This window comes from Echeneis naucrates, chromosome 3 (genome assembly GCF_900963305.1).
Source record: "Echeneis naucrates chromosome 3, fEcheNa1.1, whole genome shotgun sequence".
NCBI classification, from domain to species: Eukaryota; Metazoa; Chordata; class Actinopteri; order Carangiformes; family Echeneidae; genus Echeneis; species Echeneis naucrates.
In genome coordinates this window covers 6,027,562-6,051,834 of record NC_042513.1, presented here as the reverse complement: position 1 = coordinate 6,051,834, position 24,273 = coordinate 6,027,562, and the positions used below count along the sequence as shown (strand labels likewise).

The 24,273-nt window shown below is 41.6% G+C and overlaps 2 protein-coding genes across 4 annotated transcripts; both read right to left on the bottom strand.

Moving 5' to 3' along the window:
• Window positions 1-850: 850 nt before the first annotated feature.
• lin7c (lin-7 homolog C (C. elegans)) lies at window positions 851-3,949 on the bottom strand. Of its 2 annotated transcripts, XM_029498852.1 has the most exons (5): window positions 3,782-3,949; window positions 2,713-2,831; window positions 2,485-2,556; window positions 2,123-2,332; window positions 851-1,130 (listed from the first exon to the last, which is right to left on the bottom strand). In XM_029498852.1, the coding sequence occupies exons 1-5, from the start codon at window positions 3,816-3,818 to the stop codon at window positions 963-965; spliced, it is 606 nt and encodes a 201-aa protein (XP_029354712.1). In that variant the 5' UTR covers window positions 3,819-3,949; the 3' UTR covers window positions 851-962. The 2 variants fall into 2 exon arrangements, with proteins under 2 accessions (XP_029354712.1, XP_029354713.1); XM_029498853.1 differs by lacking the exon at window positions 2,123-2,332.
• Window positions 3,950-6,476: 2,527 nt separating this feature from the next.
• Window positions 6,477-22,055, bottom strand: bdnf (brain-derived neurotrophic factor). Of its 2 annotated transcripts, none has more exons than XM_029498551.1 (2): window positions 21,955-22,055; window positions 6,477-7,882 (listed from the first exon to the last, which is right to left on the bottom strand). In XM_029498551.1, exon 2 carries the CDS (start codon window positions 7,859-7,861, stop codon window positions 7,052-7,054), a length of 810 nt encoding a protein of 269 aa, XP_029354411.1. In that variant the 5' UTR covers window positions 7,862-7,882; window positions 21,955-22,055; the 3' UTR covers window positions 6,477-7,051. The 2 variants fall into 2 exon arrangements, with proteins under 2 accessions (XP_029354411.1, XP_029354410.1); XM_029498550.1 differs by lacking the exon at window positions 21,955-22,055 and adding an exon at window positions 13,215-13,478.
• Between the last annotated feature and the right edge of the window lie 2,218 nt (window positions 22,056-24,273).

Below are 24,273 nucleotides of genomic sequence, written 5' to 3'. Positions count from 1 at the left end.
CATAAAGAGAGATGTCTTTATGTTATGAATGTGTTCCTTTGTCTTTTTGCTTAGTATTACAGTGGGTTCCCATTACTATGCTTGACTAAAAAAATATTACATTTTTATCAAGACAAATTAGTCAAACGTTGAACAATCTCATGCCATTGTAGAGATTGCAGAGTGCAGAATTTAAGGATTTATTACTTTGATAACAGTAAAAATTTAAAAATGTGGGTCTTTGTGGTGGCAGGAATTTACATTATGAGTTGCTGAGACCAGACTATATAACTTACAGTACCTGCTGGGCTTTTATTGTGTGGTATGATGTTAGAAGGAAAACCTAAAGCATATAAATCACATTCAATTTGAATTGTCCTGGACATGCTCCAACAGTGGCCACTCAAATTAGTCAGTATAAAAAAATTAAACAGTTGGGTTTAACATTGAAAAAGTAAAAATACAAATTCCTGCCACAAATGTTTAATGAACACTTTTTAAACCTTTATAAAGAAAAGCGAACGGTGAACACAGTACATAGGATAAACGTGTTTGCCCTGAGGCACTTGGTAGTGGCTGTGATAAAAGAATTAAAAACACTACCTTCCCAGTCAAAGGAGCTTTGTAGTTGGTCTCAAAAGTTCTCAAAGTTGCATTCAAATTGTCAATTCAAAAATAATGCACAGGTGTGAGATACCTCCTACGCTGACAATCATGATCATTCTAGTGTCTGTCTAGAATCGTAGTGTCTAGTCTAACAATGTGAACATTAAAAATGCTACAGATAGGGATAGAAGCACAATATACAGTATTTGTGAGCAGCAACTAAAACCAAACCTTGATTTTTTTTTTTTTTCCCCCCATGTGGGAAGGGGGGGGGGGGGGGGGGGGGGCGTACAGGGAGATAAGAAGGAGACCAGCAAAGATGGCCAGAAGGCTAGAAGACGGGAGAGATGGAAGTTGCGCATCAACATGGAAAATTCCTACTGGGGATAGTTGTTCTGTTGTCGGCGCTTCGCTGACCTCATTTTCTCAAAGCGTGACTCCATTTCCTCCAGGACTTTGGGGGTGTACCTTACTACCAGCTTCACTGTGCCCTGAGCTGCTTTGAGAAGTTCCACAGCTTTTTCATGGTGCTCACCTTCAACACTCTGGGAAAGAAAAAAATAAAATAAAACTTTTATAAAAGTCTGTAATGTGGCCATTTTAATGAGAACAAACTAAGCAATAAAGTCAATTGGATAGCTGTGTTCAGCTGATTTTTTTTTTTTTTTTTTTTTTTTTTTTTTACTATCCAAGTAGAGCAGCCGGCACAATTGTTAAATGTTGCAATTAGGTTGGAAGAACCTATAAGGATTCCTTCTGTATTTTTAACTAAACAAGCTGTACCTCAACTCACAGTGCATGTTTTCGAGGTCTATAAAAGCATTTACAGAGCCAATTTCTAAATATTTTAATTGATATATTGTTGGACATACCAGCATTCAAGATAAAAAACAGACAAATTGGATTCTTAAGAACACTATAGACTTTGTGTTCATATTTTTGTTTTACTTTCATTCATTCTCAGATATATAAAAGCAAGACTGTTACCTGAGGTCAGATTATCACATCAAAAGCAGGTGGATTTAAAAGGTTTGATTATCTGTCCTAACTGCTAAACTATTTCTCCTTTTTTTTTTTTTTTAATTTACTGTTTACTGTGAACACAAATATAATTTGCTTATTTCCTAATCAGCATGAATTGTAAGGAAGCACCGATCTGTATCAGAATAAATATTGATTCTGATACCTCTACTTAGTATCTCACATTAAAGAACTGATCTTCCCCTTCTTTCTTTTTTTTTTTTTTTTAAACAAAATTACACAATAAATCTTGGATAATTTTCACACACAGGACAAAAGATCAGCAACTGCTGTGGGAGCTGTAGCTAAATAAATACATTGTAACTTATAGTGGAACCACTGCAAAAGAAAGTTGTATTTCAAGTGGAATGGCCACTTTGCTGTGGAAACTTGATCTGCCTCATCAGAACAACAGTGGCATTGATATAATTGCACACCGACTGAAAATGAAACTTATGTCTTATTAAAGTTCCAATGTAACACTTTGAGCATATGATGATTCTTTGATTCAACATACCACTCCATTAACAGACAGAAGCTGGTCGCCTCTCTTCAAGCCTCCATGACGGTCGGCGATACCTCCTGGGATGATCCTTGAGATGTAAATAGGTGAGTTTTGCTCCTTTCCACCCATTATGTTGAAACCCAAACCTTCCTCTGTCTTGGGCAGTTCCACGACACGAGGGTGCGAATGCCCTTCACTTGCTGCAAAGGCTGCCACAGTAGCCTACAAGTGAACAAGCAGTGGTGTTAACCTTTGTGAATAAACTATTTTTACTACACACAATGAGAAGCTAAAAAGCAAACAAACAAACAAAAAATAATAATAATAAAAACAATGCACACAAACCAAATGTTTGTGGATTTAATTTGGTCTACCTTAGCTGTGGCGTTGGCCCTGACCTCAGGGCTGCTGTTGATGTCCACCGTTTCATAGACATGTTCGTAGACCTGAAGAGACATTGTGGAACAATATGTGAGCAGATCCCAGTCTGTCCACATTTTGAAAAACTGAACAATCACACAGTAATCACACAGTGCACAGCAGTCAGTTTAACACCACACTAAAAATCAAAGTGAAGAATAAAAAAAGACTCAGTATCTCACTTCTCTGACAGCATTACAGAATTCACTCTGTAGCACCCTCTGAAGAGCCTGCAGCTTCTGGGGAGGCACCTCCCCTGTCCTCTGGAGTTTATCGAGCAGCTCAATAGCCCGGTTAATGTCTGCCAACAAAAAACATGTCAAAGATTTAACCTTTCATGTCTGCAAATGGATACACTCACAGTGGCAAGCGCTCAATCTGTGCCAATAAACACCGAGTAATAATGAAAAAGCTTATCAAATGTGTGATGGTAGCACTTGATAAAGGCACGGATATTTGCTGTCAATGAACACATGTTCAATTAGTTTGAGGATTAATTTTTTGATTATAAATCTTGTTTTCCCTGTGAGGAAGCTCATCTTATTTGTCACAGATGAATATCGCTATAATATGCAACCACATCTAAGACCAGGATAAGGTGCTAAATCTTACACTGCAGTTTCACTGAGCAACTTTCATACCAATAACTCCTTAATGCTATGAACGGGGCAAATATTATTAAAAGCGCTGTCATTGTTTTTTTTCCCCTAACATTTTTCCTCCAAATTAACATTGCATGTGTAAAAACCTGGGATTTCTCTCCTTATGTAAATCCACACACTGTATTAGCAGAACCAGTGGGAGCTAATGTCAGTGCTAAAAATAAGAGATTGACTGAAGTATCAACAATGGCAATATTTCCTCCTGTTCATCCTTCCTAAACACGATGGGTCGCGTCTTAGGAAGTGTGTAAAGCTTGTTTTTGTAGCAGCATAAATTGAACCTTTAGTAAACCAGGTTGGTTTCCTGAGTTCTCTGTTGTGACCAATATGAGCCTGTTAGCCGATGCTATCTGTGGTACCGCAAATGCTGTTGTTACTTCTCCCAGGTGTCGACAATATACGCAATTATTCAAAGCCACAATGATTAACTACGCACAAACCGCCGTCATCCAAACATTATTCGAGTCAAGAATAATATATGTGTCCCCAAACAATCGACAGCTGTATCCAGCTAATGCCAGCTAAGCTAGGTTAGCTGCTAGCACAACAAATATTTATCCGCTAACGACAGCTAGCCAATTAACTTCACCTCTCTCCAGCCGTACGGGCTCCCCGAGCGATGCCATCCTTGAAATTAGAAGCTGTTTGATGTCAGCTGGATGCTGCGTTAAATACGGGATGTGGTCACCTAAATATGGTAATCCTGGCTAACGTTACGTGCGTTTAAGTCAAGCGGTAAATCAGATTAGCCAAGTTAGCCGGCTAGGCTAGTTGCAAGTGTCATGGTGCATTCACTGACTATGCGTAAATCGTCCGAAAAAGTCCCACCTCATTCGGTTTTTACTCCGCTGGTGCTGCTTGTCTGTTAACTGACAGTGAAGGCATCTTCACTAAATATTGTGAAACAGTGGAACCTTTAATGTCAATGTCGTTTTCTCAGACTAATTGAGAGAAAAAAATCTAACAAAACGACTTAAGTGAGAAACGTTTTATTCTCAACTCACCCATTTACCGACATATTATAATCTAATGTATAAGATGTAATATACATTTCTCTGTCAAAAGGTTGGATATTGCTGTAATTGGCTAACTTGAGTCATGGGTACTGAGTTGTGTAGATTGCCTTCACTCATGGCATCTTTTGCTACCTTGTGTTTGGCCCACTGGAGATGTTTTTGGCTGGATTCCTGGAAAAACACGCTGGAAGGTGCCCACTGTGCTCTCAGTCCCACAATCAGCTGCAACACTTGGGATGGAGAGCCAATCACTTCATAGTGGATCTCAGCCTTCACAGGATTTATCAGAGCTCAGGACAGGTATGTCATGTCGTCTGTGTTAGAGACAAAACACCAGCCAAAAGCCACCATGGCTGACACCTGAGAGAGATGAGTGTCTCTACGCTCTTCTGATGGTTCGCTGTGGCATCATGAGACAGTTGTACAGAATTGCTGCTGCTCTACTGTGGGGTCTGAACTTTTGACATGATTCCCCCCTGACCCCACCCCAGCTGGTGATGACGCGATAGACCTTTGAAAACTCCTCAAACATACCTTCCTTGATGGCACAACTGATTTGAAGATTGAACCAACATAATGTCAGATTTTTCTGAATGCAACAGGCTCATGGCTTGTAATATTAAATGGTATTTTTCATTGCTTGTTTTTGTCCTTAGGTTTCAACCATAGCACTTAAGAGTATTACTACATAATATTATAAGACCATATTCAGCACCAAAAAAAGACACAATGGGCTTCACATTTGCTCTAACACAACTTACTTTTAAGACACTTATGATAAGGTTATATTTAGAAATTGTTGTTTTCTATTAGATTTGCTGAGCAGAGTACCTCATCCCAGACAGTTTGATTCTTGATCCTTTATTCTGAAGATGAGGTACTGCTCAGACATTTTTATTCAGTTTCACCAAGTCATTCTATCTTTATGTAGCTTTTCATTGAATTAACAAAGTACTACAACTACCTTTCTTCACACCGGATAGTAAAATGACTAGGGATGATATTAATTCATATTTAGCTTGTGTAGCCATGACACAGCCTCAGTGCTACATGAATGTGAATTGTTTTTAAGACTGTGTTCTCTGAGTTTCTATTCATCCTCAGCTTTTGTACAACAAAAGTAACTCACAGCATCTTCATCAGGCGTCTCCAGAGGATCCCAATAAGTTCAGAAGAAAGTGGAGCATCTTGTCTCTGCGCACGAAAGAAGTTTTCATTTCAAAAATGTCAAAATGCCAGATCTGGTTCTCCTTGGAGTTCACACTTACCTTTAGGTTGGTGGCGATGTAATAAAATTTCAGCGTTTGATCATAATTATCCCCAACAAATTTGTCTCAGTTGAAGATTTTGATGATGGTTTAGTATCTTATATATATAGTTTTGTTATTTATGTCTGTAACTTTAGATGTGTTTTATGATATGAAGCTGAGAGTCTAGCAAATTTATATCTTTATCTTTCTACAGTCTTAAACAATGGAATCTAGACTTGGCAAGCAAGAGGTTCTCACTATAATACTCTGAGTTATAGTTCACTGGAGGGAACATTAATATGAAAGCCCAGCAGTCGTTTAACCCAGACGTTAAACTAGGAATGGCTTGTCCTTATGATCACAGGGAATGTGCAGCTGCATAAAATCTGTGATGATTATTTTCATGTCGAGGATTCAAAGATGGGATTATCATGCACTATTAAGAAACTGTGAGTGGGTGGATCCTTCACTGTTAAGCTCAGACATGCTTCATGTGCACACGTAGCCTTCTTGAACTCGTCTACACTTGTACCTGTAGGTGCTTTTTCTTGTGATGATAAAGTTTGTGTAATTATGAAATATCACATCACCTGGAATAATAATGAAGTCCATCTGTGAACCAAGTGTGGAGTGGGAAGGGGCTTGGAGGATTTTTTAAACTTTTCGCCATGCGCTCTCTTAAAAACAGAATTACTGCACGTGCATGTGTGTAGCTGGCTTCCTCCCTGCCTGCCTGTCAGTACAGTAAAGATTATCCTACGCAAATATGCACTGTTGAAACTTTATCAACATTGATTTTGTTTTTCAGTTGCCTAGTCATTTTTATTTCTTCAAATATTTCAGTTTAATATTGCAAACAACTTCACAACATACAAAATGAATAATATTTACCCAGAAACATGTCATATATATATGTATATATATATACACATATATGTGTGTATGTATATATATATATATATGTATATATATATATATATATAATTATTTTTTATATATCTTGTCTTCTGGTGGGGATAAAAAAATAAACAGCAAAGCTTTGACAACAGCACCTTGACATAGTAAGTAATTTCAACATTACCTTGAGAAGTTTAGAACAGTAAACAGATAAATTACTTGAGAGGAAAATTGTTTTCTGCTGAATATGTAAACGGAATCTTTTTCGGTCAGCATCATATCCTTTTTTGTAGGTGGAGAATTTCTCATTTCACAATTGAAGCAGCATGCAAGCTTTTAAAGATGGAGCTGTCCTCTCCCATTCCTTGCCTGTTTTTTTTTTTCTCCCTTCATGTTCTAATTCTTGGCAACGTAAACAAATCACAATGCACAATGTCTTGAGGAATGTGATATAGTAATTTAAACTGGGCGCAAATGACTGATCAGATTTTTTTTAATTGTTTACAAGGTCATGAATATGTTCAATAAATAGACTGTAGTATCACTTTTACTGTATAAACTTCATCTTTTTTTACATGCAGTCCATAAAATTTTCATTTGACGGAATAATTTACCCTGTTATGTATATATACAAATAGATATTTTCTCTTTATTCTCTTTTTTAAACTCTTCAATAAAATCTATACATTTTATACACTATCTCCCTCTTTTAATGGTCAATGTGCATACACATGAAGTGTCTATCCTTATAAACCGCCAGCCAATTTTCTTTTTGCTATCCATGGTAAGCGCTCGCACGTAGGACTGGGTTGTCCTGCATTGGGAATTGTAATGCCGCTTGTCTATTCCTCTGCAGCCTTCCTTCGTGTACCCCATGGGGTTGCATTTGGTCTCGTAAAAGTATTGCTTCAGTTGGCCATTGGGGACAGGGACCTTTTCCATGACGGTAACTGTCTGCCCAGACATGTCTATTGCCGTCTTTTTATCCACAGCTGTCACCCACTGGCTAATACTGTCACACACACTGAGCTCTCCACGCCGTGAAGGATCGGAGTGTCGTCGCACCCTCATGGACATATTAGCGGCATCCAGATAGTTTTTGTATTCCTCCAGAAGAAAGAGCAAGGGCGGCTCCAAAGGCACTTGGTTGCTGATCATCACCCGCGAGTCGTACAGGTCAACATCCTTGGTCTCTGAGGTGACCACAGAGGATGGGCCCCCACCTTCCTGGCTCTTATCAGCCCCCTGTCCCAGCTGTGCCGCCTCTTCCTCCACCTCCAGTAGCTCCTCAATCATCTGCTCAAACGTGTCTGTGAGTGAGGGCAGTTCCCCGCGCTGGCCTGGCCCACCACCATTTTGTGGAGTCCCATGGCCTCGTGCGGCCGCCACAGCAGGGCCCAAGTAGCCTTCTGTCCGATGGCCCCGCATACCAGGGGCGTCTCTCAGGGGCACAGCTCTCATGCAACTGAAGTATGAAATAACCATAGTAAGGAACAGGATGGTCATCACTCTTCTAACCTGGTGGAACTGGAGAGGGAGACAAAGACAGAAAACAAGAGGGAAGGAGAGGGGAGAGAGCGCAAGACAGTTAGTCAAAGAGCATTTTCAATGAAGTTAGCTTATTTTTGATCCATAATGCACCATGTAAGCCCCCAACATGGACCCTCTATGCTTTCTTTGCAAGCTTTGATATCATCACAAAATCTTTTTTATTAAACCGATATTGGCACGATGTCATTGGTGTATTAAAATTGTTTGCAAACTGTAATCATTCTGTTCCTACGTGAGGTCTGGCTTTGATTTGTATCGGTTGGCAGCAACGCACAAAAGCTGTGCGGCACATGAGAGAGATTGTTTATTATGAAAGATAAGGCTATACAGCCAGATAATAATACAGCCTTTGCAGGGTTGCTATTATTTATGAACTTTTTTCTTTGACTGCTGTGTTAAACTGTACATTAGAATAATAAGTGTGGATGAATACTTTTATAAATGCTTAACCTGTGATTTATCATTCACCACCTCACTTACTGAGCGGACTTGTCAGCTTTGAAAGCTCTTATCTCCAACCTATTTTCTTTACTCTATGAAGGGCATGCTGTGTTTTTTTTTATAGAAATTCAGAAGGGCTCTGTATCCAGTGTGTTGACATAAGGATATGGTTTTGTTTGTTTTGTTTGAAGAGCTCATGCATCATCTCTTGAGTATAATATTACCCAATGAACTAAATCACCATTAGCAACACTCAGGGAATCTCCAGCGTGGACAGCACTTACTGACTGACTGTGGAGGAAATGCTGTGTTTGTGTCAGCTTTGACAAACACCAGAGCTCCAGTATCATTTATTTAAGAAGAAGAAAAAAAAAAAAAAAAAAGGTCCATTCTCGTAAGACAGGTTTGGTACTAAACCTTATAGTCATGAATGGGAGGCAGGAGTTTGCTGAGGGACACTGTTTGTTTTTGGCAGGTGGATGGCGAGAGCACTGCAGGATGAACTAACAGGATGCCATGAGAAAACTGAATGACAGAAAGATGTGTCATCCTCCCTGCACTGTAAAGTACCAATCTCAAGGCTCCAGAGAGCAGCTCGCAAGAAAAGCAAAGCACTGCCAGGGGAAAAAAAAAAGAAAAAATAAAGGAGCGACAATGAGCCAGGTGTAGCTGAAATATTTCACATAAATCCAGTGAACTGCCTGAGCACATATTCATCCCTTACCTTTGAGAAGCCCTAAGATTCACAGCAAATCAATGAATTGGTGGAAATCCCAGAGCCAGAGATATAAAAGCAACCATAATGAAAACAAAATCTGGATCTTGCTTTCCACAAGGGCTCATTTAAAAAAAGCCTGGCCGAGGCTTTGACCGCACTCTGCGTGTCCCAAGCTGATACAAGAAAACATGCCGAGCAAACACTCCACTGCCCCCACTCAGAATGAACACAAGGACCTTTAAAGCAGGGAGGGGCCGGAACCCCACCTTAGAAGCATTTTTTTCATTCTTAATTGGTATCTGGGGCCATGGCTGCAATTAACCAACAGCACGGTGAGTGCCATAGAGATATCTCATCTAAAAATAGATGTGCTGGAAGTCTCAGTCTCTATTCACAATATCACATCCTTCTTCTTAATGAGCCACTCATTCCCCAAGCTCAGTGACGTGCTCCTCTGGAGTGTGTGAGTGTATGTGTTAGGGGGAGGGCATGGGGAGGGGCTGGCTTGTATGTGTTTGCAGGGAGATTGGGGGGTGGGCGGTTGGGGGGGGGTGTTTTTCCTCTCGCTAAGATAACAATGAGGCCAAAGCCAAAAATCAGGGGCTGATGGTCCAAATTTCATTAAATACTTTTTTTATATGCAAAACTCAACATTATTATCCCTCACTGTTGTAATGTTCTGGTTCCAACAACTGAGAATTTTCCATGAGGCTTCCAAGCACAGAAAATCATGTAGGTTTACAGGATTGAGGCCAGTCACGAGCTCTACGTGTAGGATGCATTTAGGCTGATATTATTATCAGCATTGCACTCAAATGGTTCCACTTCCACATGAAGGAAATGAAGGCAGAGAGCTGATTACCGTTAGGCGTCAAACTTCATGCTGGAAATGATGCAGACAAAGAGTGCTGCATCTTCCGTAACACACCACAGGGGTAATATTGCAGTAGCAGGGGGTGGAGAGACTGCCAGCGTCATTTCACAGCATAACAACCACAGATGACGTCTCTTCCAGGTCTCCATAGGGGAGACAATGGAGGGGAGGAGGTTGCTGGGGGTATTGCTACTCAACAGTGTGCAATTGTATGCCATTCCCCCGGGCATCCACACACCGGGAACAACAAATTATTTTATTTCTATCTCTGTGATTTCCTGTTTCCATCAGTACAATCAATATGGCTTATGCTCTCAATCAACATCCTGTTAAAATGTGATAAAGCCAATGAATCATTTAATTGTTTTGGGACTGGTGAAGAAGCTCTGGCTGATATTTACTAGAGGCTAAATGTGACAGCTGATTGGTTTGCTCCTGCTTCATACATCCAGTGTTGGAACATTTTATGTGCACTGCCGGATTTGGCAGTTAGTACAAAAGCCACCTGCGAGTTAACATAGTGAGTACGAATACTAAAGCAAGCGAGAAAACATATATGGAGGAATGTTTAGAGTGGCATCTACTTTTAAGAGCTTGTGTCTGTGAGACTATAAAAATAACTAACAAAGTATTGGTTGAGTAAAGTGCAGTTTCTTGTCCAGTTTGTATAACATATATATTTTTTTGAGTGAAATTCACAGACATCCCACGCATCCACTCATTGCACATACAGTGTCATCCAACCCATGGCCATCTGAAAATTGACAGGTCCTTTGACCAAAAATGTAAATCACTTCAGCGCTGACTACTGAGCTAATAGCATTGAACGGAAGGCAATAAAGCCCGCAATAACCACTGAGCAAACACACCTTTATATGTGACAACACACCTAGCGCATGAAAACGCCCAGAACAAAAGGAGCAGCTGAGTGTGTGGACTCTTCTGCTTAGCTTTGACGTCTCTAGATGACCACCTGTTCGTCTGCTTTGAGAGCATGGCTGTACGGCAGGTACGTGTAATTTACCCTCACATTTATTCTGTGTGCCAGGTGGGGATTAAAGTGATAAATGTCTCCATTGACAGATGCTGAAAAGTTTCTCTAAAGCATGAAAGGACGAGCATGGCTCATATTATTACACATTCAGTAATGTACCCCAGCCTCCCTGCACATGTCAGCACTTTATGGCTTTTTCTTTACCAACATGCATGGGATCGCAGAAGCGGTTGGAAGGGAAAATAAATGTCAAGCAGCAGAGATAAAAAAGGGAAATGAGCCCCCTACATTTGAATAGAAATATGTGACCTATGGCAACATTTGTTCTCTGCTTCTGCCGCTGCTCCCTTGAGGGCAACTGTCTTTGTTCAACTCCTCAAAAATTGTGTCTGCTGGAACGATGAAACCAGCACCATGTTCTGTCTTGTTCAACATCAATAGTGCACAATGCCAAATGTTCAACTTGAAAAAGACAAACAGAAAAACACACAGCACATGATATCAAAATTTGGACCCCAAAGGAGCCCAATGTGGCACAATGCAGTGCTTTAAAAAAGGCAATTAGAGTTGTCTGCAGTAATGGCTGACACATGTGAAAGCTTGCTTCCTCTAGATCTGTTTTCAATTTGACACAGTTTCAGAGCACGTTTAGTAATAGATGAGCATCACTAAGGGATTATACCTGGCCTCCAGGCCAACCCAGGCCACTGCCATAGAAAGGCTGGCATTCAGAGAGCAGCTGAGTGATTTATGCCATCCCAATGAGTCTCTGCCTCCCTCCCACAGTGAGTGCAGCAGTGAACAGTCTGGTAAAATTAGGACTGACTCATTTGAGGCTACCTACGCCGCAAACCCTTTCCTGATCAGTATTGGAAATCTTCTCTAAAATTTAAACGTGTTTGCTCATGTAATCTGGAAAGAAAAAAACAAAAACAAAAACAAAACTATTTTAACACGTGAATCACCAAATTTAAAACCAAACCACTTAAAGAAACAGCAGCACACAAATAGCTCAGTGCACATTACTGCAGTTCCAGACTGTGTCCACTAGATGGCGCGTGAGACCGTGAAATAATAAGAGCTCCTTCTTTTTCTCCCGCCCACCACCTTTCTCCCATCTTCTCCCTCCCTATTATATACATAGAAAGATAGACCGACAGACAGCCAGCCAGCCAACCAGACAGACAGACAGACAGATACAATCCTGGACACAACCAGTCTTGGTTGTACATAATTGTAAATAGACTATAAAGTTTATTTACATGCTATTTAGTCTCGACTCTGACAAATTTGGCTCGAAATTGCATTTTTTGGAAAGTGCATCATTTATTCATCATTACACCATTATCCATTCAGTCCTCACATGCTTCTGAGCTTGTCCTCGGATAAGTTTTTGGACAAGATATTTTCACACAGAGCTGTCACAAATGAGGCCAGTTTTCCACCAGTCCATAAATGGGAGTTAGTGTTAATCTGACTTCATTGTGGCCACTAATGTGAAGTTAGGCGGCGGGAGCACACAGCAGTGAGGAGGAGACGTGGTGTATGTTGGCCGGCGGAGCTGGGCGTTTAGGTCCCGGGTTTCCTATAAAGTCTTGATGAGTTCATCAAAGTTTGTTTGGTTTTTTTTCCCCCTCCAAACAACTATTTTTTCTTCTGTGTGTTGACGGTGAATGGGAGTTTGGTGGACAAATAGAGGCAAACACCCCCAAATAGCGTTTATGGGGCTGTTTAGAAGCATAAAAGTTAAATGTTCAAACCTGGCTGGCTTTAACACGCAGACCTGCCGGACTGTCTCCACTTTGTTTTCAGACTAAAATTACTAATAACCGTTCGCATTGGCTGGGCTGCTCTAATCATAATGAAACAACAGTGCCCCCCCCCCCCCCCCCCACCACCCTTCTCCAGATTACATCTTGCTGAGCTCGTGCTCTCCACTGGAAACCCAATCAACATAATAACTCCGTTTTTTATTAATGAACGGGAGGATAAGGTTACACGTATCCCCTCTCGGGCTGCGGCGCTGTCTGTTCGCAGGATAACCGGACTTGATCGAGCTACTTTTAGACCCCCCCCCCCCACCACCATCACCACCATCACCACCTGCTTGCCTTTACCTCCAACCCCCCCCCCCCCCCAGAATACACACACACACACACACACACACACACACAGTCACACTCCTCTGTTGTCTTTATTTTTTGTTACTCAAGCAGCAGCCAGCAAAGTCAAAATGTTTGAACCAACTGAACGAAAAATATCAAACAGACTCAGTTCCTACCTTTTACTGCCCAGTCGTAAAACAGACCATTCAACAGGACAGTGGTGTCATCTGGGATGTTTTGGACAACTCCCTGAGTATTTTTTTTTTCTTCCTCTGTCTACCCTCCCGACAAGCTTCAGGATATCTCTTCAGCTTTGGAGCAAATAGATTAAATTATTGATGGTGGAAATTGCACGGATGAGGTAATGCACTCCCATGGCTGCACGGCTCCTTTGGAGATCGTCTGAAAGTGAAGTCGCATGCTGAGACGCCACAGCGGCAGCAGCAGCCCGGGATGAGAGACCTCTGGAGCTCAAATGAGGAGTCTCTTTGCAACTACAGTAACTTTACTACACAATGACGCTGCAACATGTGACCTACCGCTGGCTGCCTGGTCGCTACCAAACTCCTGTTCAAACAGCCCCGAGGCGGAACTATTAATGCGCCTTCAGTGTGCCTTGTGTGCTGCTGTTTGTGCGCATACCGAGCAGCCTGCACCGGCACCGTCACGTCTGGCAGTATATATTAAGCACAAACAGACCCGCCGCTCTTCCGTATTTTGCTTTTCTGAGGCCGAAGAAGAGGTGGTTTCTTCTTCTTCTTCTTCTTCTTCTTCTCCTTCTTTTGGAAGGTTTTGCATAACAGTGCGTCCCCACCAATTCGTGATACACTGCGTGCCATTTAGAGGTGGCCTATTTGTGTAAAATTAGAGAGAATTAAAAGTAAGTTTCCTATAGCGCTCTGCGGATAGCGTGGAGCCAAGCAAATGTGTATTTAAATAAGCTTCGTGAAGATGCCTCTAGTTTACGTTTACCAGTCAGTTTTAGTAGGATTCCTCCTAAATAGACCCAGCACAGAGGAGAGCCTCTCTAACTTGTACAGGCTGCTCCGCTTAATGAGTCATTTGGAGTCATTTCCATGAACAAACGAGACTTATCGCTTCACTGCTGTAGCAGCTGAGTGGTGTTCAGACATTGGGATGCCAACAGGTACCAGAGGCTGACAAAAATGTGAACTTACTGAAAACAATTCTGCCTCTCCTTGCTTTTTAAGTGAGCCATCTCCACAACAGATGGATGACTCCCCTGCAAGTGCTCTGCAGTGTAGTAACCAGCTTTCACAGGTTATTATTACCAAATGTCTGCTAAACAAACGTTTAAATTATATACACAGAGCTCACTTGGAGAATGAAAACTGCTTTGCTTCCTAATAATCTGTTTCCCCTTGTTGGGAACAAACTGGGACCAATTCATTCCCTTTGTCACGTAGAAGTCAAATAAAGATGTTAGTAGATCCTCAACCTTTCAATGGGTGATGAACGTTTGGAAAGTCCACCTCTGATGAATACCAGAGTGGGTATAATGGGGAAATAGCAGCTCATTATCCTTGTGACTTGGCCCTGGTCCAGTGCAAAGATTTATTGTGATGTGTTTGCTATATTGCCATCATGATTCTTCCCTGCATGAGCTTATGAGCTGGAGAGCTCTTGTTTGGCATGTAGCAGTATGGGAGTGGATGCTCACACCTGCTTAATGAGTCACTCCCACCTCCAACACACCCGGGGACATGCCAAGATAGATATAGCCCTCCCTGAAGGCTCACAGGAGGTGAGGGCAAACTCTGGATGACAAAGACTTGCATCAGCAATCACTGAGCGACATGACTCCAAAGAGGATGAAAAAAAAAAATGCACACTGCACAAGGGGGCTGTTCCAAACAAGTAATTCATAAATAAATCACTTGGCATCTCATTAGAACAGCAAAAACAACAACATGGTCCCTCTCATTTCTGCAAATACAGCACAACTGAAGGTGCCATATCAAGAGAAGTCGTTTGGTGTGCATATGTCTGAGGCTTGAAGGACTGAATTTTTGAACGAAAATAGTAAAATGTGTAATACTCTGGAACAAATGGAGTTTGATCTGTAAGACTCATCCAGTGGAGGGTCAACATGGGTGCAGTGGCCTGCTCCAAGGCCATCAGAAGTCTATCTGAAAACTGCTAAAGCACTATTTCACTGGGACTGAGGTGTAAGATTTCTTTAGGTTTAAGATTTCTCAATATGGCGCCAGTAACAATGACTTCAAACTGTCTGAGGTATTGGGTTGAAACCTTTTGTGTGTGAATGCTGTGTGGCAAATTTGAACGGGTTTTAACCATCTCATTCACGGCTTAACGCGTGATTTGTAGCAACAGTCAGGCACTTCTCACATCCTCCCTCCTCACAACCATTTTGCCTGTTTGTGCAGCAGAAAAGAAGAGACAACCACAGGAGCTGACAACACGACACACTTGTATAACCTCTCTTCCCAAATGCAGCAGGACGCTTACATGTTCATTCTTCTGTAAGCTTCACTTAACATGTAGAATTATGCCTCCTTGTGTGAGGAGGAACCGTGTAACACAGACGAAATTACATTTTGTGAAATGTCATTTTCACTGAGGATAAAAGAGGCAATGGGGGCATTTTGATGAAAGTGAAATTGGATTCTTCCTCAGAAAGAAAACACGTCAACTGGGAAAACATTTTGTATGAGGTTGGATGACGTCAAACAGGACGAGTGTTGAGTGGAGAACAGTTGAAAAATATCCAGATGATCAGATGGCGGTGTGAGGAGTTAATGCCAACCTTGATCTGATGACAATAACCTTTATTGAAATTATCAGCCAGACACAGAGGACCGTTCTTCTAAGCTTCTCTTATTCTCCTCCTTCAACATCGTCATACAACTGATACATTATGTCTATAGTGGCACAGACTGAAAATCACTCCATTGCCTATTAATCCTCTGTCTGCCTTTCTGTCTCCATTCTTGACTTACACCCCCCTCACCCCTCAATTCCAATATCACCACAGCATCAATAACCTTTGCATGGTTCACAGCTGAATGATGAAACCACACCGATGGTGCCTCAGAATGCCTTAAAAATGCAGACGTTTGTTGTAAGAGTCATGCATACAAAGTCAGTACAAACTACAGTCCAAATGTGACTCAATTTTAGTCTGACACTCTAGAAATAAACATATATGTGCTTCAGTATTTGTGGAAGTTGTTTGCATTCACCGATGTGCTGCATGTTCGCATGCTGAGAGGGATTATCGAACATTTGCTCATGCACACGCACGCACGCACGGACGCAGACACACAGACAGCACCATGAATCCTTCTAGTCCCGCAGTGGTTCGACATAGAAGAAGTCGTTATGACAGAATAACTATATGCAGGGTTTATTTGTAACTTCTCAACACGCTGCTGTGACGAATGCCTGATAATTAAATGTCCAAGACTTCGCCTCCTGCCAGAACTTGTTTGAACAAGCCTGTTAATTGGATGAAGGTGGAGGTGATGATGAAGATGATGGTGGCTAAAGCAGCAGCAGCAGAGACGGCGGCGGTGGGCGGTGTAGCTTACATTTCCATAATGATTAAGATGATTAATTTTCGCTCTAAATACATCGTGACGTCGACCGAGTGAGGTTTCGGCCATCTATAGCTCAAAATAATCAATAGTCTATTTATAATTAATATCAGACAACAGCTCGAATAAATAGACGAGTTATTACATTTCATGAATGAAAAAAATATGGCAAAGTGAACCAGCACAGCGCGAGATCGACATAAAAAAAATTAAATAAATAGTCTACCTATCATTTATGTTTAAGAAAAAAAAATGAACGACCGTAAGTGAAAACCAGATTCGGTCTCAGCCATTTAGCCCATAAAGTGCATGAATTGATTGCAACGGAAAAAATTACACACAAAGGCCAACAGTTACATTAAAGAAAAAAACTAACAAAAAAAGCTAAACCCACGTAAGCCATATGAAACCATCGAGTATGTTATCTTTATTTGTGCAAAATGCATTTTTCTTTTTTCGTTAAATAAATAGGCCTACCTAAAGAATTTCATCTGATTTTTTGCAGTGAAACCTACCATCAGGTTTGTTATTGACGCCCACCCCAACTCTGCAGAGCTGAGTGCAGAGACAGAGAGAGAAAGAGAGCGAGAGAGCGAGGGGAGATTCTCGGTAAAGATAACACACGCGGAGACTCACGCACACAGGCACGAGCGCACGCAGGCGCACGCCCGCACACAAACACACGCAACCCCATTTATGGACTGATCCGCTGACGTACATTGCAGAAAAGTGCTATAAAAAAACCTTCATACATACAAAGTGTGTCGTGCCACCCCACAGACCCCTCCTAACCCGCCTCCGCTCATCCCTCCTCCTCCACCCAACACGCCCACGCCCACACCATAATCCCACGTCTCAGTAGAAAAAATAAATAATAAAAATACTGCTACATGGCCAGAAAATAGGCATTCTGCAAAGAAGATATATTTATTAAAAACAGAGTGAAAAAAATATACTGCATTTAAAAGGAAAAAAATAATCTCTCTTCGGTTACATCTGCGAATAAAAGGCCACGGATTTCTTTAAAAATGCCACAGTTTTAAAATAATTTGTAAACTAATACCTTTATAGTTTCTTTTAATAAAATGCTGATGGCTCATAATATGTGGCATTTATAAAATTGATAGGTAGCTATTACAGTTACGACGCAGCCTTTATTAAAGGAGCATTTTTATGAATGTCGGGCAGCCTAATAAGTAATGTGATCTATTGTGGTTTCACTGTCATATAAAATGAGGGCTAATATGCTATAATATGAAGACAGCGATCAGCACGCATTACATTGCTGGGTAAGAATTACCTAAAACGGAAGCGAAGCCACATAATTCAAATACAATTTGGAATTTACTGGATGTATTTCGTTTTGGAGTAATTTATTTGGAAATGGAGGCTTGATTAAAACAAAATTATCAGTGGGCGTTGGGGCTTTTCTCTTCTCTTGCTGTTGTTTTTTCATGCAATTGCTTCGTTTTGGATCGGAAATCTTAAATCTTTGTCAGGAAGGGGAGAGAAAAGGGAGATGGGGGGGGGGGGGGTGACAATATTCACCCCTTCTGCATCGGTGCGAGGCGAAATTTTTGGAGTCGCTAAGGAGAAGAGAGGAATACAATCCCAGAGCAGTTTTGTGTGATGGTCATCTGAATCTAACAGCCTCACGTGACAGATTTTACGCGTGCCTCCCTTTTAAACAAAAAGGAGAAAAATAAGAAAGAAAAAGAAGAGAGGGGGAAAGACGGAAAGACAAATCGATGCCTCCCGAACAACTGCATATCAAGCCATCTTATCACTCTCCATCACATTCAGCTATAACATCTGTCAGTGATGCACTTTGACCACGCCCATCTTTATTGTAATTTTATACAGGACTAATATAGCAGCTCGTTTACTGTAAAGGAACCGGGATGGGATAAAACACACCGGAGCCGGAGCGACTAACAATTAATTCATCTTTTTTTTTTTCTCAAAATTTTAAAAACATTTTTACTCTCTTTATTCATCTGTGTAGTCTGCGTTTGACAGGTCAACACAGAGCAGTGTACGGACAAAAGAGGGGGGTAGGGCAGCAGGTGAAGTGAAAAGCACCTTATGAATGAAACCGTGGAGCGGTCGTAGTAAAAACACAAGCGATTTGATGGCGATGACTGGAGAAGGGAGGGGGGCGGGTGGTGGTGGTGGTGGGGGGGGGGGGTGAAGAGTAGGGCTATTTTTGGTCGATAACAAAATCCAGAGGATTTGACATCAAGACAAAACATGAATGCACCAGATCAAACAAGAAAAAAAGCACAGATAGATAGACAAGAGGTTTTTTGCAGACAGTTTTATAATGCACCAGCATCAGTACTCCGGTTCGTGCAGGCTGGAAGGATCACTGCAGCGTCTTAAGTCCCATATTGGGAGCATGATTAGGCACAACGCAAGGATTACGCAAATTATGTTGCAGCAGGCAGTTCGGAAACTCCAAAAACGCCTCAAGATGCCCGTATAATTAAAAAAAATCGTAAAGAAATATTTATATGGGAATAATAACAAAAAAAAATCTCCAAGCACAAAAACGAGTCCCAGTTTCAACCTTTCACACGATTTAAACCTTAAACGAATGCGCTCGTAAGCCCGTTGTAAAGAGCCCATAGCACAAGTTCATTTTTTAAGAAAGAAGGGGGGAAACATAAAATAAATAAGAGACAGTCAAGGAGCTATTGATCACCTGGATCGTATTTCATTTCGGAGTTATTTCGGTCACTGATGCCCACAATGACCACACTGCCAAGGCGAAGGCTGCATGCTGTAGTTTGAAGCTGAAGTTCATTTGAGAAAAGCCAGAAGACGCCCCGTAAAGACGACAGGAACAAAAGAGTGACATGAAAACAATGGATTGTGCTCTTACCTTTACAAGGGCTGACAACCACTATGTGCGTGGTTAGATCTCCGCGACCAAGACTTGCATGTCCCAAAGTTTAGCGCAGTGTGGGGGGGCTTATAGGTACCGAGAATGTGGTGTGCGAAAGACCAGACGCCCTAACATTTAAACTTTCACAGTGCTCTACAAAAAAACACGTCACAAAGCAGAAGCTCTCAATGGCAAGCGCGTTTCCCTTTTCCCTGTTCTTTTTTAAATTGCTCTTTTTTTTTCTCCTTCCTCTTTAAAATCCCGTTTATTTTCCGTTTACAGACCACAGGCTGCCTCAGAGGAAGCTTACCAAAAGTTGAAAAAACAACCCCAGGTTTGGCAAAGGGGGGCTTGGAAAAGAGAGAAAGAGAGTTGGCGTCCACTCGGCGTTTTAGTCCATGCACGACTCCGATGCCTCTGTCCAACGTGCTGAAAGCATAACACAGCCAGGGTAACTACGAGGGGGCAAGAAAAGATCTATATACTTTTGTTTGAGTGCCCACTTTAAACTGTTTTTTTCCCTATGCTGCACCCCTGCGTTTTGTCACGTGTAAATTTCCCCCTCTTGCCAAACCAGCTTCTGTTAATATTTGATCACGTTAGTCGGACATTTCTTCCCAGAAAACAGCACCTGTATCACATATGCCGGTTGAATTCGGTGTATAGTCGCCCCAAAATATGCTCCCCTCTCGTGCCAAATTACAACTGGCAACGCTGATATTGACCCCCAATGTTCTTAATGCCAGGCTTTATGACAAGTGTCACAGGTAAGTGGCACATGTTGCTTTTATTTGTCCTTATCGTTGGTGAACACAGGCGCGAAAAAGATACATACATACATGCATGAAATGTAGAGCCCCTCACAGCCAACACACACAGCAGCACTCCAAGGCAGCCTATATCTACACGTTGCGCGCAGACACAATGCAATATTTCCTTACCTCCCTCACTGTACCGGCATATCCTTAGCCGAAAAATGCCACAAAGTCTTTTTTCACACAGGCTTTGTCGACATCAAGCTCATCAGACATGGGTATCGGCATTGACTTTCTCAAGTAGCCACTGAATCCAACCCTTCCAAGCAATGCGTTGCCAGACTAAACACCAAGCACGACTATTTACTGGTAATCATCCCTCAGATGCTGCGTGTTTCCATTGCTACTTACCATTTTCTCCTACGCTGTCCTGGAGATAGAAGTGTCTTAATATCCACTCACTCCAACAGATGCTGGTAGGTAATGTGTCTTGTTTGAAGTCATCATATGAGAAGTTCTGCTGTGCTCAGTAGATCGCCCACCACTTCACTGACTTATGAATCTAATAACCCTTTGCAATATCAGCGTGCTTAAACTCTCTTAGGCAACACCTTGGTGGCTCTACAGTAAAAGACAGACATCTACAAGCCTCTTGTTAGAAAAGCTTGGACAGATATACGTAAGACCTTCGCCCGGACAACGCCATTCGGGGTCTACGTGATTGAGATAAGCGACCGCAGTCCAAGTTTATGTGGCTACCAATCCTTGACCGATCGCTCATTCAGCTGGCTCAGATTTTTTTTTTAAATGACATGTAACAGACACATTAAAACTTCAGACACACACATCCATATTCACGTGTTTGTGTTTTAGACTGTCTACTCCCTCCCTGGCAAAGGGCCACGGGCCCTTTACGCATATACACAACTGGTCAGTAGGATTTTTCTGCACAGCCAGGTCACTTTTACCAAACATAACACCAATCGCGCCTCTGTGCCTGTCTATCAAGTTCTTGAGTAACTTGTTGCTGTTCAAAATTACCCCCCGCCCCACCCCTGGGCTTTCTGTCTGCCATTTGGCTGGACCAACCACTCTCATACATACTTCCATTATCCAATTCTGCCGAAGTGCCGCGTTTGTTGTTGGTTTTTTTAAAGGGGGTTTTCGGAGAGATACAACAGAAAGGAAAAAGTTAATCCACGTTCTTCAGAGCCAGAGTTAGAATGAGAGGCGACCAGAGCGGTGTCCGTCAGGGATGGTGGTTTTCAGTCAGGAATGTGTGGAAGTTCAAAGGCGAAATGTGTTTTCAGTAAAATTCCATCAGTTGCGCTGCCAACACTCAGCCATCTGATTGTTCTGCAGTGACGAAGCGCTGTGCTTGCAAGTGGAGCCCCAAATGCACTAAGTAACATGAGTGATAGGTGATATTTGCCTAACTCTTTGCAAGCATCCCAAACTTCCTAGAGTGGTTTGTCAGAAAAAGTGTCATTCTTGCGGCGGGGATGACTTTGCTTTTGGTCATAGTTTATGGAAATCACGCTTCATGGGTGGCGCGTCAGTGGAAGCCGGAGGCATGCGTCTGCAAAGGCACAATGGCACCCACCTGACAAATCTTTGAACTTCTCTTACAAAACGAAACAAAACAGCACAAAAGCCGCTTATCAAAGTGTGTTGGGGAACTCGATGCTACTTATACCTGCCGCTCTGGCGTACACTGTGCCTCCTGCCTCTGTGCGAGAATCAGGGGAGTAAAAAAGGAGGCAACACTGTCCCTCTGTCACCACACAGGCAATGAGAGATGCTCACAATTCAGTTTGAATCTGCAGCTTTGAGCCTAGAGAGAGAGGTAAAGATAGATAGATAGATAGATAGATAGACAGAGAGAGAGAGAGAAGATGCAAGTTGTTGTCATTGTCACGTATCAATATTGTAACAAAAAAAAAAAAACACATTAAAAGAAATCTTGGCAAATGTAGCTGATTCTTATTTGGTCTGACTACGCATGCACTGTGGCATCTTGTTTGTAGAGGCAGAGATGTGTTGTTTGTGTAAATACATTTCTGCCTTAAAGACACAAGATGGCATAATCAGATAAAATTAGAATCATTTTTATAATAATCATTATTTGTAAAGAAAGAAGCACTTTTTCATCTTCCATACCGGCAACAAGTGTTGGACTTGAGACTCACACATTGCTTATCATCCTTGAACTCACTCTTTTCTAAATGTAGGCTTTTCACACGATGACTACTCATTATATGCTACTAATAAAAAGGAGTGACGTTAAGACAGAGGTAACACATTAACTCGGCATCGACAGCATGCTGAGGATGAACAATTCCCCTCATTCACTTCACAAGATTAAATTGTTAGGTTCTTGTGTCACATCACCTCTCAGGCTCCTACCATCATCCTACTCTCAGTCCTTTTTGCTTCCTGACGTGGTAACTCGACTTGCTTCTACTTGTGATGTTGTTAACACTTCTTCTGCTCCCACAGCTTTTCGCAGACTCTGTAACTGACTCATGCTCATCCTTTTTCCACTAGCCATGCCCTCCCCTGCACTCTTCGCCACAATATCTTATGGCTGACATCGAGGTCACAGATCAATCACTTCATCCTCTGGGCTGCATATGACTGCATGGCATTTTGCTCTGTGGTCTGCCAAGATACTTCACCTCTTTTGAGCTTACTTCTGAAACTTTTAAGTGTTTGTGTGGAATACATTTTGGCAGAGGGGGTGTTATTAAGATGTGTAGCCAATGGACTGCACTGCGGGATAAATTTAGAGAGGAATGTAGAACCAAGTCTTAGTTGTCTGGTGTAGATATTGGCATTAATTAGGTAAACATAGCAAAGATATGTAAGACTAGCAGTAGGAATAGCCAAAGTATCACTGTGTAGCGGTTGGCTCATCACCACTCGATTTTACTCTGTATTTTGTGAGTATATCTTTACTTCCTCAGCAGCAACCTGCTGATCAGGTAGAATCCCTGACTTGATGAAACCAACCTTTTCTGATCATCCGCCAGCAGTGTGCCTATAAAAGCCTGAAACTGATTCACAGCTCCTCCCTCTCAAAAGGAGAACTGAAACATTTATCTTCAAAAAAAGAGAGAAAGAGAAAAAAAAACCTCAACTATTGTTAAAACCATTTTAATACCGCAGTCATCAAACATCCCTGTTTACATCTAGTAATCATATTTGGACCCTGTCTGGTCTGTAGAATCATTATTAAAATGTAGAGTGCCGGCCTAAAATTTGGAGTCCATCAGCACTTTCCTCTCCCCCGCTGTAATGACAACTATTAAGCCAGGATGGATCCAGTTGGGGCTGTGCGTATTATTACTCTGTCTTAATCTTTGTTCCATAAATATTGATAACAAGAACCACCACGTCATGTGTTACTAGCACTTGCTGTTAAAAATAGAAGGCCCACTGATAGCATGTTATCTCTTACTGTCTGATCCATGTGTATCTCCCCCTCTCTACCTCTTGTATCTACAGGAAGTTGAGCTCTGGGACAAACAAAGAGCAGACAGAAAACAACAAATACTCCAATTACACACCAGTAAATTAAACTACTGTACCTCAGGTCTCTTCAATTTCCCCCACTAACAAAATGTTGCTTGTAAAAAAAACAAAAACAAAAACAAAAAATCAAACAAAGAAGAAACACTTATATGAAGTCTTCATTTAATCACATTAAACCGTGTTTTTTTTTTTTTCACCCTATTGACAAATGTGCTTATGTTGAATGTTTCCCATCCTGTTGTGCAGCTTCATAATAATTCTGTAGAGTGTGGAATTAATTATCAGGCTTGGTCGGTGACTCAGAGCTCAGGTCTTGAGAAAGTAACGCAGCCCGTAAATAATTGCCCTACTGCCCTCATACGTTACACTGATGGCGAGTGCTGCATTTGTGCTAATTTGGCCATTGTGTGTATAGCTTGATGGACAGTGTCAGGATGAATGATATTTGGGTTGTCCCAGTTTCTTTAGCAGGCTGGAATGG

Excerpts from the sequence above, each read along its gene's own strand:
- bdnf (XM_029498551.1), bottom strand. The coding sequence starts at position 7,861 with ATGACCATCCTGTTCCTTACTATGGTTATTTCATACTTCAGTTGCATG.
- lin7c (XM_029498852.1), bottom strand. The coding sequence starts at position 3,818 with ATGGCATCGCTCGGGGAGCCCGTACGGCTGGAGAGAG. Across the intron at positions 2,557-2,712 it reads TCTGTAATGCTGTCAGAGAA|GTCTACGAACATGTCTATGA; the intron begins GTGAGATACTGA and ends ATGTCTCTTCAG. Across the intron at positions 2,333-2,484 it reads GGGCCAACGCCACAGCTAAG|GCTACTGTGGCAGCCTTTGC; the intron begins GTAGACCAAATT and ends GTTCACTTGTAG.